Source organism: Ranitomeya imitator, chromosome 9 (genome assembly GCF_032444005.1).
Source record: "Ranitomeya imitator isolate aRanImi1 chromosome 9, aRanImi1.pri, whole genome shotgun sequence".
In the NCBI taxonomy this organism is placed as follows: domain Eukaryota; kingdom Metazoa; phylum Chordata; class Amphibia; order Anura; family Dendrobatidae; genus Ranitomeya; species Ranitomeya imitator.
The window spans coordinates 62376192-62391920 of NC_091290.1; the positions used below are offsets into that span (position 1 = coordinate 62376192).

General features: G+C 42.8%; 1 protein-coding gene across 2 annotated transcripts in view; it reads left to right on the top strand.

Annotated features, from left to right (window-relative positions):
- The window catches only part of LUZP2 (leucine zipper protein 2), a 1110632-nt gene that overhangs the window by 512499 nt on the left and 582404 nt on the right, over positions 1–15729 (top strand). For both annotated transcript variants that reach the window (XM_069738799.1, XM_069738800.1), the window contains exon 4: positions 10218–10299. In XM_069738799.1, coding sequence (XP_069594900.1) covers positions 10218–10299 — 82 coding nt within the window. The remainder of the gene's footprint in view (positions 1–10217; positions 10300–15729) is intronic.

Below are 15729 nucleotides of genomic sequence, written 5' to 3' on the forward strand. Positions count from 1 at the left end.
AGTGGCGTCATTGGCTAGAGGGTGCTAGACATCGTGTGGTGGTCTTGACTGATCACAAAAATTTGATTTACCTTGAGTCTGCCAGGCGTCTGAATCCTAGACAGGCTCGTTGGTCACTGTTTTTCTCTCGTTTCAATTTTGTGGTTTCATACCTGCCAGGTTCAAAGAATGTGAAGGCGGATGCTCTTTCTAGGAGTTTTGTGCCTGACTCCCTTGGAAATTCTGAGCCCTCTGGTATCCTTAGGGATGGGGTGATTTTGTCTGCTGTCTCCCCAGACTTGCGACGTGCTTTGCAGGAGTTTCAGGCGGGTAAACCTGATCGTTGTCCGCCTGAGAGACTGTTTGTTCCGGATAATTGGACCAGTAGAGTCATCTCCGAGGTCCATTCTTCTGCGTTGGCAGGTCATCCTGGAATATTTGGTACTAGAGACTTGGTGGCCAGGTCTTTTTGGTGGCCTTCCTTGTCGAGGGATGTGCGTTCTTTTGTGCAGTCTTGTGAGGTTTGTGCTCGGGCTAAGCCTTGCTGTTCTCGGGCCAGTGGATTGTTGTCACCTTTGCCTATCCCGAAGAGGCCTTGGACGCACATTTCCATGGACTTTATTTCGGATCTCCCTGTCTCTCAAAAAATGTCCGTCATCTGTGTTGTGTGTGATCGCTTTTCTAAAATGGTTCATCTGGTACCCTTGCCTAAGTTGCCTTCCTCCTCTGAGTTGGTCCCTCTGTTTTTTCAGAATGTGGTTCGTTTGCATGGGATTCCTGAGAACATCGTTTCTGACAGGGGATCCCAGTTTGTGTCTAGATTTTGGCGGACGTTCTGTGCTAAGATGGGCATTGATTTGTCCTTTTCGTCTGCATTCCATCCTCAGACGAATGGCCAGACTGAACGAACTAATCAGACCTTGGAAACTTATTTAAGGTGTTTTGTTTCTGCTGATCAGGATGACTGGGTTACCTTTTTGCCGCTGGCCGAGTTTGCCCTTAATAATCGGGCTAGTTCTGCTACCTTGGTTTCTCCTTTCTTTTGTAATTCGGGGGTTTCATCCTCGTTTTTCCTCTGGTCAGGTGGAACCTTCTGATTGTCCTGGAGTGGACATGGTGGTGGATAGGTTGCACCGGATTTGGAGTCATGTGGTGGACAATTTGAAGTTGTCCCAGGAGAAGGCTCAGCAGTTTGCTAATCGCCGTCGCCGCGTGGGTCCTCGACTTCTTGTTGGTGACTTGGTGTGGTTGTCTTCTCGTTTTGTTCCTATGAAGGTCTCTTCTCCTAAGTTCAAGCCTCGGTTCATCGGTCCCTATAGGATCTTGGAAATTCTTAACCCTGTGTCGTTTCGTTTGGATCTCCCGGCATCGTTTGCTATTCATAATGTGTTCCATCGGTCGTTGTTGCGGAAGTATGAGGTACCTGTTGTTCCTTCGCTTGAGCCTCCTGCTCCAGTGCTGGTGGAGGGAGAATTGGAGTATGTTGTGGAGAAGATCTTGGATTCTCGTGTTTCCAGACGGAAACTCCAGTATTTGGTCAAGTGGAAGGGTTATGGTCAGGAGGATAATTCTTGGGTGGTTGCCTCGGATGTTCATGCTGATGATTTGGTTCGCGCTTTTCATAGGGCTCATCCTGGTCGCCCTGGTGGTTCTCGTGAGGGTTCGGTGACCCCTCCTCAGGGGGGGGGTACTGTTGTGAGTTCTGTTTTTGGGCTCCCTCTGGTGGTTACTGATGGTACTGGGTGACTTGTCTTTCCTGGGTTTCTGGGTTCCACCTGTTCCATCAGCATATGGGAGTTTCCTATTTAACCTGGCCTTGCTGGCATTTCCTCGCCGGTTATCAATGTATCCAGTGTGTCTTGTTACCTCTGCTCCCTGCTCCTAGAACCTTCTGGTCAAGCTAAGTTTGGATTTTCCTGTTTTGGTGTTTTGCTTTATTTGGTTTTTAGTCCAGCCTGCAGATATGTGATTCTTGCTGCTGGTTGCTCTAGTGGGCTGAAATTGCTCCTCATGTACCATGAGTTGGCACATGAGTTCAAGTAATTTCAGGATGGTTTTTTGAAGGGTTTTTCGCTGACCGCGCAGTTCACTTTTGTATCCTCTGCTATCTAGCTTTAGCGGGCCTCATTTTGCTGAAACTGTTTTCATACTGCGTATGTGCTTTCCTCTCATTTCACCGTCATTATATGTGGGGGGCTGCTATTTCTGTGGGGGATTTCTCTGGAGGCAAGAGAGGTCTGTGTTTCTACTAATAGGGGAAGTTAGATCTTCGGCTGGAGCGAGACGTCTAGGATCATCGTAGGCACGTTCCCCGGCTACTTTTATTTGTGTGTTAGGTTCAGGGTCGCGGTCAGCTCAGGTTCCATCGCCCTAGAGCTTGTTTGTATCTGTGCTTGTCCTTTGGTGATCCCCTGCCATTGGGATCATGACAGTATAACCGGATGACAAAGTGTTAATTGTATTGGCTGAAGTAGGAGGATAAGTAGTCTGAGGAAGTTTTTTTTTTTTTTTTCCTTCTCTTTCCCTCAGAGTTTGCTGCCTAGCCTTATTGCAGCCTGGCTACTTCCTCCTCCTCTTAATCTTTGAATGGCTCTGATCCCAGCTGTTTATCATGGACGTCCAGAGTTTGGCTTCCAGCCTGAATAATCTTGCCACTAAGGTTCAAAATATACAGGATTTTGTTGTACATGCTCCTATGTCTGAACCTAGAATTCCTGTCCCAGAGTTTTTTTCTGGAGATAGATCTCGTTTTCTGAATTTTAGGAACAATTGCAAGTTGTTTCTTTCTCTGAAATCTCGCTCCTCTGGAGACCCTGCTCAGCAAGTCAGGATAATTATATCTTTCCTGCGGGGTGACCCTCAGGATTGGGCATTTGCATTGGCACCAGGGGACCCTGCGTTGCTTAATGCGGATGCGTTGTTTCTGGCATTGGGTTTGCTCTATGAGGAACCTAACCAAGAGATTCAGGCTGAAAAAGCTTTGTTGGCCCTCTCTCAGGGGCAAGATGAAGCAGAAATTTATTGTCAAAAATTTCGGAAGTGGTCGGTGCTTACTCAGTGGAATGAGTGCGCTCTGGCTGCAAAGTTCAGAGATGGCCTTTCTGAGGCCATTAAAGATGTTATGGTGGGGTTCCCTGCGCCTGCTGGTCTGAATGAGTCTATGACTATGGCTGTTCAGATTGATCGGCGTTTACGGGAGCGCAAACCTGTGCATCATTTGGCGGTGTCGTCTGAACCGTCACCTGAGATAATGCAATGTGATAGAATTCAGTCCAGAAGTGAACGGCAAAAGTATAGGCGGAAAAATGGGTTGTGCTTTTATTGTGGTGATTCAGCTCATGTTATATCAGCATGCTCTAAACGCACAAAAAAGGTTGATAAGTCTGTTGCCATTAGTACTTTACAGTCTAAGTTCATTCTGTCTGTGACTCTGATTTGTTCATTATCATCCATTTCCGTCGATGCCTATGTGGATTCAGGCGCTGCCCTGAGTCTTATGGATTGGTCATTTGCCAATCGCTGTTGGTTTTAGTCTGGAGCCTCTGGAAGTCCCTATTCCTTTGAAGGGAATTGACTCTACACCTTTGGCTATGAATAAACCTCAGTACTGGACACAAGTGACCATGCGTATGACTCCCGTTCATCAGGAGGTGATTCGCTTCCTGGTACTGTATAATTTGCATGATGTTCTAGTACTTGGTCTGCCATGGTTACAAACTCATAATCCAGTCCTTGACTGGAAAAAAATGTCTGTGTTAAGCTGGGGTTGTCAGGGGGTTCATGATGATGCACCTCCGATTTCTATCGCTTCATCTACTCCTTCTGAGATTCCTGTATTTTTGTCTGACTATCGGGATGTTTTTGAGGAGCCTAAGCTCAGTTCGCTTCCTCCTCACAGGGATTGCGATTGTGCTATAAATTTAATTCCAGGCAGTAAATTTCCTAAAGGTCGTTTGTTCAATCTGTCAGTGCCAGAGCATACTGCTATGCGGGATTATGTTAAGGAGTCCTTGGAAAAGGGACATATTCGTCCATCTTTGTCCCCTTTGGGAGCAGGTTTTTTTTCGTGGCCAAAAAAGATGGTTCCTTGAGGCCTTGTATAGATTATCGTCTTTTGAATAAGATTACCGTAAAATATCAGTATCCTTTGCCATTGTTGACTGATTTGTTTGCTCGCATTAAGGGGGCTAAATGGTTCACTAAGATTGATCTTCGGGGTGCGTATAATCTTATACGAATAAAGCAAGGTGATGAGTGGAAAACCACATTTAATACGCCTGAGGGCCATTTTGAGTATTTGGTAATGCCTTTTGGACTTTCTAATGCTCCTTCAGTCTTCCAGTCCTTTATGCACGATATTTTCCGTGAATATCTGGATAAATTTATGATTGTGTATTTGGATGATATTTTGGTTTTTTCTGATGACTGGGAGTCTCATGTTCAGCAGGTCAGGAAGGTGTTTCAGGTCCTGCGGGCCAATTCCTTGTTTGTAAAAGGCTCAAAGTGTCTCTTTGGAGTCCAGAAGATTTCTTTCTTGGGGTATATTTTTTCCCCTTCTACTATTGAGATGGATCCCGTCAAGGTTCAGGCTATTTGTGACTGGACGCAGCCTACATCTCTTAAGAGTCTACAGAAGTTCTTGGGCTTTGCTAATTTCTATCGTCGTTTTATAACTAATTTTTCTAGTGTTGTTAAGCCTTTGACGGATTTGACTAAGAAGGGTGCTGATGTTGCTAATTGGTCTCCTGCGGCTGTGGAGGCCTTTCAGGAGCTTAAGCGCCGGTTTTCTTCTGCTCCTGTGTTGCGTCAGCCAGATGTTTCGCTCCCTTTTCAGGTTGAGGTTGATGCTTCCGAGATTGGAGCGGGGGCGGTTTTGTCACAGAGAAGCTCCGATGGCTCAGTGATGAAGCCATGCGCGTTTTTTTTTCTAGAAAGTTTTCGCCGGCTGAGCGGAATTATGATGTTGGTAATCGGGAACTTTTGGCCATGAAGTGGGCATTTGAGGAGTGGCGTCATTGGCTAGAGGGTGCTAGACATCGTGTGGTGGTCTTGACTGATCACAAAAATTTGATTTACCTTGAGTCTGCCAGGCGTCTGAATCCTAGACAGGCTCGTTGGTCACTGTTTTTCTCTCGTTTCAATTTTGTGGTTTCATACCTGCCAGGTTCAAAGAATGTGAAGGCGGATGCTCTTTCTAGGAGTTTTGTGCCTGACTCCCTTGGAAATTCTGAGCCCTCTGGTATCCTTAGGCATGGGGTGATTTTGTCTGCTGTCTCCCCAGACTTGCGACGTGCTTTGCAGGAGTTTCAGGCGGGTAAACCTGATCGTTGTCCGCCTGAGAGACTGTTTGTTCCGGATAATTGGACCAGTAGAGTCATCTCCGAGGTCCATTCTTCTGCGTTGGCAGGTCATCCTGGAATATTTGGTACTAGAGACTTGGTGGCCAGGTCTTTTTGGTGGCCTTCCTTGTCGAGGGATGTGCGTTCTTTTGTGCAGTCTTGTGAGGTTTGTGCTCGGGCTAAGCCTTGCTGTTCTCGGGCCAGTGGATTGTTGTCACCTTTGCCTATCCCGAAGAGGCCTTGGACGCACATTTCCATGGACTTTATTTCGGATCTCCCTGTCTCTCAAAAAATGTCCGTCATCTGTGTTGTGTGTGATCGCTTTTCTAAAATGGTTCATCTGGTACCCTTGCCTAAGTTGCCTTCCTCCTCTGAGTTGGTCCCTCTGTTTTTTCAGAATGTGGTTCGTTTGCATGGGATTCCTGAGAACATCGTTTCTGACAGGGGATCCCAGTTTGTGTCTAGATTTTGGCGGACGTTCTGTGCTAAGATGGGCATTGATTTGTCCTTTTCGTCTGCATTCCATCCTCAGACGAATGGCCAGACTGAACGAACTAATCAGACCTTGGAAACTTATTTAAGGTGTTTTGTTTCTGCTGATCAGGATGACTGGGTTACCTTTTTGCCGCTGGCCGAGTTTGCCCTTAATAATCGGGCTAGTTCTGCTACCTTGGTTTCTCCTTTCTTTTGTAATTCGGGGGTTTCATCCTCGTTTTTCCTCTGGTCAGGTGGAACCTTCTGATTGTCCTGGAGTGGACATGGTGGTGGATAGGTTGCACCGGATTTGGAGTCATGTGGTGGACAATTTGAAGTTGTCCCAGGAGAAGGCTCAGCAGTTTGCTAATCGCCGTCGCCGCGTGGGTCCTCGACTTCTTGTTGGTGACTTGGTGTGGTTGTCTTCTCGTTTTGTTCCTATGAAGGTCTCTTCTCCTAAGTTCAAGCCTCAGTTCATCGGTCCCTATAGGATCTTGGAAATTCTTAACCCTGTGTCGTTTCGTTTGGATCTCCCGGCATCGTTTGCTATTCATAATGTGTTCCATCGGTCGTTGTTGCGGAAGTATGAGGTACCTGTTGTTCCTTCGCTTGAGCCTCCTGCTCCAGTGCTGGTGGAGGGAGAATTGGAGTATGTTGTGGAGAAGATCTTGGATTCTCGTGTTTCCAGACGGAAACTCCAGTATTTGGTCAAGTGGAAGGGTTATGGTCAGGAGGATAATTCTTGGGTGGTTGCCTCGGATGTTCATGCTGATGATTTGGTTCGCGCTTTTCATAGGGCTCATCCTGGTCGCCCTGGTGGTTCTCGTGAGGGTTCGGTGACCCCTCCTCAGGGGGGGGGGTACTGTTGTGAGTTCTGTTTTTGGGCTCCCTCTGGTGGTTACTGATGGTACTGGGTGACTTGTCTTTCCTGGGTTTCTGGGTTCCACCTGTTCCATCAGCATATGGGAGTTTCCTATTTAACCTGGCCTTGCTGGCATTTCCTCGCCGGTTATCAATGTATCCAGTGTGTCTTGTTACCTCTGCTCCCTGCTCCTAGAACCTTCTGGTCAAGCTAAGTTTGGATTTTCCTGTTTTGGTGTTTTGCTTTATTTGGTTTTTAGTCCAGCCTGCAGATATGTGATTCTTGCTGCTGGTTGCTCTAGTGGGCTGAAATTGCTCCTCATGTACCATGAGTTGGCACATGAGTTCAAGTAATTTCAGGATGGTTTTTTGAAGGGTTTTTCGCTGACCACGCAGTTCACTTTTGTATCCTCTGCTATCTAGCTTTAGCGGGCCTCATTTTGCTGAAACTGTTTTCATACTGCGTATGTGCTTTCCTCTCATTTCACCGTCATTATATGTGGGGGGCTGCTATTTCTGTGGGGGATTTCTCTGGAGGCAAGAGAGGTCTGTGTTTCTACTAATAGGGGAAGTTAGATCTTCGGCTGGAGCGAGACGTCTAGGATCATCGTAGGCACGTTCCCCGGCTACTTTTATTTGTGTGTTAGGTTCAGGGTCGCGGTCAGCTCAGGTTCCATCGCCCTAGAGCTTGTTTGTATCTGTGCTTGTCCTTTGGTGATCCCCTGCCATTGGGATCATGACAGGCCGGGTCATAAACAACAGAAATCAAGCACACAGAGAAACAACAATTACCAACAAAGTAATCTAGGTCAGCTGCTCTAGCTGAGGGTCCAGAACTATCAGCGACACCGATCCCAGATCGTATCAATAATAGATAGCCGCTCCTGCATCATAAAGAGACAGAAACAATTAACCCCAAACTGACCAGGATGGAATAGGAATAAAACCCAGTCTTGGATCATGATAGTACCCTCCTCTCAACGGGGGGGGGGGGGGGGGGGCATAGAACCCCCAGGTCTCCCAGGAAAGACAGTTCCTGAACAAAAAATGAACATATTTCTAACTTGGCAAAGTGAAAGTTCTCCCAGAGTCTTTGGAGAACAGCACGAAGATGACCAATGTGAGCCTGTTTATCAGGTGAGTAAATAAGTATGTCGTCCAAATATACAACCATAAAATGCCCAATAAAATCAGAGAACACATAATTAATGGCATTTTGGAAGACTGCGGGATCATTAGTTAAACCGAAGGACATAATCAAGTTTTCAAACAGCCACTCAGAGGTGAGAAAAGCAGTTTTTCACTCATCTCCCCTTACCCAGATCAGGTAATATGCCCCCCGAAGCTGGAGCTTAGAAAACTATTTGGCCCCAGACAATTGGTTATACAAATCCGGAATGAGTGGGAGAGGAAAAGTATTTATTTGCAGCAGGATGGTGCTCCATCTCATACATCCATCTCTACAACAAAGTTCCTCCAGGCAAAAAAGATCAAGGTGCTCAAGGACTGTCCAGAACAGTCACCAGACATGGTAGGATGAAAGAGGAAGCTTGGAAGACAAAAACAAAGAATCTAGATGAACTCTGGGAAGGCATGTAAGACTGCATTCTTTGCTATTCCTGATGACTTCATTAATAAATTGTATGAATCATTATTGTACCGCATGGATGCAGTCCTTCAAGCTCATGGAAGTCACACAAAATATTAAATATGACTCTAATAGCCCCACAACTTCATTCACCAATGTTATGCAACATGTATTTGTATTTTAAGTTAATTATTTGTTTGAATATCACATTACTTTCTGTAAGCAACAAAACTTTTGTCTTGCCAAAATCTTACCATTCTGTGTCCATTAACTGATCAATATTTCTGCATTGATGCCAATTTATTTTGTTAACATAAACCACATTTCGAAGAGTTTCAGCTTTCAAAAGAATAACTTATACAACGAATGGATGAATTTAATGTCAGGTTATAAGCTTTTCTTTACATAACATGGATAAGCGACATAACTTCTGTCAGGGAGTGTAGGTTAGCTGCTCTAGCTGAGGGACCTGAACTATCGCCGACACCGGTCCCAAATCGAATCAACACTAAATAGCTGCCCCCACATCAGTAAGAGGCAGAAACAATTAACCCTAACCTGACCAGGATGGAATAGGAATAAAACCCCATCCTTGATCATGACACAGGCAAAATTCACATTTAGTTTATTGACAGATTTTCCCAGAAAATTTAATTTATGGAGAATGACTTAATCCCCATATTATACTCTGTGGTCTGTCAAAACACTACAGAATAGCATATCTAAAATGTAAAATATTAGAATTTTTTTATAAACTATACAGCTTCTTTTATATTTTTGTAAATTTTAGATTTTTATTTTGTCTTAAAAAAACAAACCCTGCCTTGGCAAAAATTTATATCACTTTTGGATTGTGTCTGTCTCACAATCCAGAAAGTACCCTTTCTCTGATAGACAAGCCTTGGTTTCAGTCCTTTTTTTCAGTATGAAAATTAGCACTGAGAAACTTATACTGCCTTTTTTTTTTTAGTGCATCAAGAATGAAAAAATGATGGTTTTACGGTGTAGTATGTCACATACATTTCAGGTCCAGCATCTCTTTATCACTTAAATCTACATTATTTTTCACAGACTGAGAAAAATACCCCAATCTTCTATGTTTTTAGCACTACAGTAGTACACAAACTTCCATTTAGGCCTTTCTATCCCTACCTTTAATGATGAGCTGTGCACTTTATCTTCATATCCCCTGCTGTAAAATCCTAAAATAGCAGCTGATTTTCCTGCCCACATCTTTTATAGTGGCTGTTCTAGACCTTCCAGATTGGCTGTACTACACCATATTATGTGATATCGGCAAAGCATTATATGAAAGAATGTGCCTGGTGTAATATGAGCACAATCTGTCTTCAGTAATGGCTTCAAGCTTTTTTTGGGCAAAAATTGAGTTGCAAATTGTTCAAAGTAATTGCAAACTGCGAATTTCACGAAATTTAACTCAAATTTTACTTTCATCAGATTAATTCGATAATCTCTAATAAATACAATTAACTATTATATTATGGAACAATTTAAGAGCAATTTAAAGGATGGTGATATTTGCATCATCTAACTGACAAATTTTGTAAGAGCAAATTTTCAAGAAGAAGAGGTAAAAATATGGTTCACTTTGCTTCCTTCTTAAAAAAAAGTATTTGAAATTTGCTCAATTCTAAACAAATAGAAAATTCAAAAAAAGTTTAAAGCTTCAGTAATCTTTATTTTTTTCTTTATTTTTTTTATATAGCGCTAACATATTCCGCAGTGCTTTACAGTTTGCACACATTATCATCGCTGTACCCGATGGGGCTCACCATCTAAATTCCCTATCAGTATGTCTTTTGAAGTAGATCTTAATGTATGGTTTTCTGCACACTAATAGCTTTTTTCCATTTTTATTTTTTTAATTGAAAAATCTACAAAAATGTAATACAAGTAAGAGAAAACTAAATTTTCTAAATGTGTCTTTCCGTGTGCTTTCTTTTTTAATAAAATAGGGAAGAGATGAAATCCCTGCAGGAAACATTCACAAAACAACTTAATGAGGCATCTGAAAAGGCTGAGAAGCAGCAGGCCACTGTAAGTGTTTGCATCATGTGATCCTCCAATTACTTTTTTCCAACTATTTTTCTTTTTCCTGTTTGTGAGCTGCATGTTTGGTTTCCGAGTCTTTGTTAAGTGTTACAGTGAAGTAGAAAGGGTTTGAAGTGACATAAAAGCATATTTCTGTTCTAATGTTAAGGCTTTATGTGTAAAAACAGAGAGCTGCAGGGTAATGGGAAATGTAACATTTATAGAAAGCTTTAGATATTTAGAGTAATAAAAGATCTTGTTCTCATTACCAACAAATGTTTTTCTAGCATTTATCTCCTTTTGAGATTTTCTTTAGCTTGGCGGTCCATATACTAAACTTTACGCCCATCAAATAAATTATGAAAGAGATAAATTCCCCTTTCAGATAAAGCTTCTGTGGCACAAATATCATCATTTGTGTAAGGAAATCATTCGTACAATACATTATCTGTTGTATTCTATTCCAGATACTTGTAATTTGTACATATAGATTGCTTCATATGACCATGCTAAAGGGGATCTTCAAATCCAAACAATAGTTTCTTAGATTTCATATGCCGCGAAGATTAGTATCATTTGGTACATCATTGTCAAGTTAGAGCTCACCACCATTGGTGGACAATGGACATGAATAGGACAGGGCTACTGAGCAAGGTTAGTTTATTGACACTTTGCTGCCCCACAGCTAATTTTCTAAAAGAAATAAGTTCACCAACAACCTCACATTAAGCGACGCTGCAGCGATAAAGACAACGATGGCGATCGCTGCAGCGTTGCTGTGTGGTCGCTGGAGAACTGTCACACAGACAGCTCTCCAGCGACCAAAGATGCCGAAGTCCCCGGGTAACCAGGGTAAACATCGGGTTACTAAGCGCAGTTGTGAATGTAAAAAAAAAAAAACTACATACTCACATTCCGGTACCTGTCACGTCCCCGGTGTCCGCTTCCCTGCACTCCTCCTGCATCCTGTGTAAGCGCCGGCCATAAAGCAGAGTGGTGACGTCACCGCTGTGCTCTGCTTTAGGGCCGATCGGCGCTGACACAGGATGCAGGAGGAGTGCAGGGAAGCGGACGCCGGGAAACGCGACAGACACCGGAATGTAAGTATGTAGTTTTTTTTTTTTTACATTCACAATGGTAACCAGGGTAAATATCGGGTTACTACGCGCGGCCCTGCGCTTAGTAACCCGATGTTTACCCTGGTTACCAGTGAAGACATCGCTGGATCGGTGTCACACACGCCGATTCAGTGATGTCAGCGGGTGATCCAGTGACGAAATAAAGTGCTGGCCTTCTAGCTCCAACCAGCGATCTCACAGCAGGATCCTGATCGCTGCTGCGTGTCAAACACAACGATATCGCTATCCAGGACGCTACAACGTCACGGATCGCTATTGTTATCGTTCTAAAGTCACTCAGTGTGAAGGTACCTTAAGGCTTATTCAGACAACCGTGCAAATCGGTTGAAGATTGTACTGCAATGCAGAAACTGGCTGGGGTTCACTCCCTACTTGCATTTGAAAGTCTCACTAAAACACATGAAGCTGTCACGCTCAGGTCACTTTCTCAATATAATTATATGAAATTCAGAGCAAGGTGATCTTAGACTTATATTAATAAAGGAAGTAACTATCAGCTCTGTGAATTGGCAAGAATGAGCTTTGGTCACATGATTCATAAAAGGTCCAGAGAAACATTGTAAATGGCTTTAGACAGCGATCAGTGGGGATTTTAATTCATACCTTGTACATACATTTACTTATAGCTATCATATGGGGAATTTAAATAAGACAAAAACGCCAGAGTAGTACTTAAAATGGAGTGTGTACGTGCTTCTACTTTTGTGCAAGATTCATGTTGTGTTTATCTTAACCTTTTCGAACCTTAACTCCTGCACAATCTTGAACATATCCATACATCCAGGTTAGTAAGTACTTACCTGTAGTGATGGGCGAACACCCGATGTTCAGGATCAGCAGGTTCACCCAACTTTTTTTGTAAAGTTCGAGTTCGGGGGCCAAAGATGACACGACCTTGCATCCGAACCCAGAACTTGGACCTTATAGATATGGGATGGGGCAGGGGGGCTGTAAGAGAAAGAATAAAATTAATAATAAACAATATATTTATGTTTACCTGCCCAGCGATGCGTCCTCCTGTCCCGCTGTCTCCCGACCGCATATGCTGAGACTGCCGAGTGCAGTGAATACCGCTGGAAGGTAATAAGTGGCCCCAGAATCAGATGCGACTGGGAGACAGCGGGACGGGAGGACGTGTCGCTGGACAGGTAATTATAATATTTATAATGCATATTATTAATTTTATTCTTCCTTTCACAGGACCCGAACCCGAACTGGACCCATACTGTAACACGGGTTTCCCATGGAAACGTGTGTTCGAGACCTTGTGACCGAACACTATGTGCTCGTCACCGATCCCAAACTTTACAGTTCAGTTTCACCCATCCCTACTTACCAGGCTTGGAAGTATGGATACACCATGCTGATTTTGCGAGCGCAGGAGCTGTGCGCACGCCATTGCCACCATGTATTCGGCTAATATGACAGCTGACATACAGCGCTCACTGCCAGGAGCAGTGCCCACACCACCCCCAGCAGTTTAGTCCCCTAAATACTGAGATCTATAGCAATTGCAGCATTTCTGCTCTCTGATAAGCACCCTAACGACATAATCGCTAGGGCCCAATCATTGCCATGGTGACCAGATATCATCATTATCATGTCCAGGTAACCAGAGTTAGCAAGCTTGTTACACCATGCACAGAGCATGGTGTATCAAGCTTGAAAGTCAGTGAAGCACTGACAGTTTATAAAGCATAGTAATGCCCATGCATTGATATGCTTTATAAGCGATCAGAGTGAAAAAATTGAAAGTCCCATAGAGAGACATAAAAGTAAAAATTAGTAAAAATGTTTAATTTTTTTTATAAAAGTATGTTAAAAAAACACAAAATAATAATTAAAACAAAAAAATATATTTTGTACCTAAAAATGAATATTTTTATGAAAAAAAATAAAGACACAAAAATCTACACTTTTTGGTATCGCCACATCCAGAACGACAAGAACTGACCTACTAGTTAAACCCATCACTGAACACCTTAAAATAATCTAAATACAAAAACAAGGCAAACATTTACACTTTTTCACCGTACTGATGAACAAAAGAGGAATTAAACACAATCCAAAAGCCAAATATAAATAAAATTGGTATCTCTGAAAACATCATCTTGTTCCGCAAAAAACAAGCAATCATACAGCTCCATCAGCAGAAGAATTAAAAAGGTCTAGCTCTCAGAAAAAGCTATGCAAAATTTTTATTGTGTAAAAGCACAAAAACATTAAAAAAATTATTTAAATAGGGTATCACTTTAATCATACTGACCTGAAAAATACAGCTGCATTATCAATTTTATCACACTAAGGCATAAAAAAAAAACAATTCCAGAATTGCTGGCTTTTGTTCATTGTGCCTCCCAAAAATCAGAACAGAAAGCAATCAAAAAATGTCATGTGCCCGAAAATGGTACCAATAAAAATGTCTACTCGTACCACAAAAAACAAGCCCTCACATGGCCAAAATATGGAAAATTACAGCTATCAAAATATGGCAATGCAAAAACTTGTTTTTGCAATAAAATGTGTCTTTTAGTGTGTGACTGCAGTCAAACATAAAGTAACTACAGTATATAAATCTGATATCGCTGTAATCACACCAACCCAAAGATTAAAATCATCTAATCATTCATACTAAGCTCTATGCTGAAAGCTTACATTGAGGTTTCTGTGTAAATCTCAGAAAAAAAACATAATTCAGAACAAACCGAATCTTATTTATATAATCGTCTAAGGGTCACTTCCGTCTGTTTGTCTGTCTGTTTGTCTGTGTGTCACGGAAATCCCGCGTCGCTGACCAATCAGCGACAGGCACAATCCGGCCGCGAATTCGCCCCTTCCTACTCTCCATGAGTGCCCCCCTCCATACTCCCCTCCAGTCAGCGCTCACACAGGGTTAATGGCTGCATTACACTGCGTTATGCCGCAATGTAACGCAGTCTGTTAACGCTGTTATTATCCCTGTGTGATCAACTTTTCACTATTGATGCTGCCTATGCAGAGTTAATATTAAAAACATCTAATGTTAAAAATAATAAACAAAATAAAAAATCATTATATTCTCACCTTCCAGTGCCTTTCCTACTGCTCCTCGCGACGCTCTGGTCCATGCATTGCGGACTCGCGAGATGATGATGTAGCGGTCTCGCGAGACCGCTACGTCATCATCTCGCGAGACCGCAATGCATTCTTGGGACCAGAGCATCGTGAGGAGCATCGGTAAACACCTGGGCTGGATCCGGGGGCTGACGGATGGTGAGTATATAACTATTTTTTATTTTAATTCTTTTTTTAACAGGGATGTGGTGCCCACATTGCTATATACTATGTGGGCTGTGTTAGATACTATGTGGGCTGTGTTATATACTGCTTGGGCTGTGTTATATACTGCATGGGCTGTGTTATATACTACATCTCTGTGCTATATACTACGTGGCAGTGGTATATATTACGTGGCTGGGCAATGTACTACATCGCTGTGCTCTATACTACTTGTCCTGTGTTTTATACTGCATGGGCTGTGTTATATACTACGTCTATGTGCTATATACTATGTGGCTGTGCTATATACTACATGGCTGTGCAATATATTAGGTGGCTGTGCAATATATTATGTGGCTGTGCAATATATTAAGTGGCTGGGCAATATACTACATGTCTGTGCTATATACTACGGGGGCTGTACTATATACTACGTGGCTGGGCAATATACTATGTGGGCTGTGCTATATACTATGTGCGCTGTGTTATTTATAATAATAATAATAATTTTTATTTATATAGCACCAACATATTCCGCAGCACTTTAAAGTTAAGCCAGGACATGTACAGACAATAAATTCAGTACAAGTTAAGACAATTTAAACAGTGACATTAGGGGTGAGGTCCCTACTTGCAAGCTTACAATCTACAATGAAATGGGGGGACACAATAGGTGAAAAGTGCTTGTTATTTCAGGTCTGGCAATTATAATAAATAGGGATTTTCATATGAAGCTGCATGATCCGGTCATCACCCCGTGTGTTTAAGTGCATTAGTCAAGTATCAAGTGCAGTTATCGTGTGCATGGAGGGTGTGAAGACAGATATATATTATGTGGGCTGTGTTATATGCTACGTGGGCTGTGTTATATACTACGTGGCTGTGTTATATGCTACGTAGACTGTATGCTACTTGGCTGTGCTATTTTTCTCTGCTGTATCTATGCATCATGAATCGTGGCATGTGTTAAAGAGGGGGCCCACTGAGACTCTTTCGCCCAGGGCTCTCAAAAACCTGGAGTAGGCCCTGGCTTCACTGA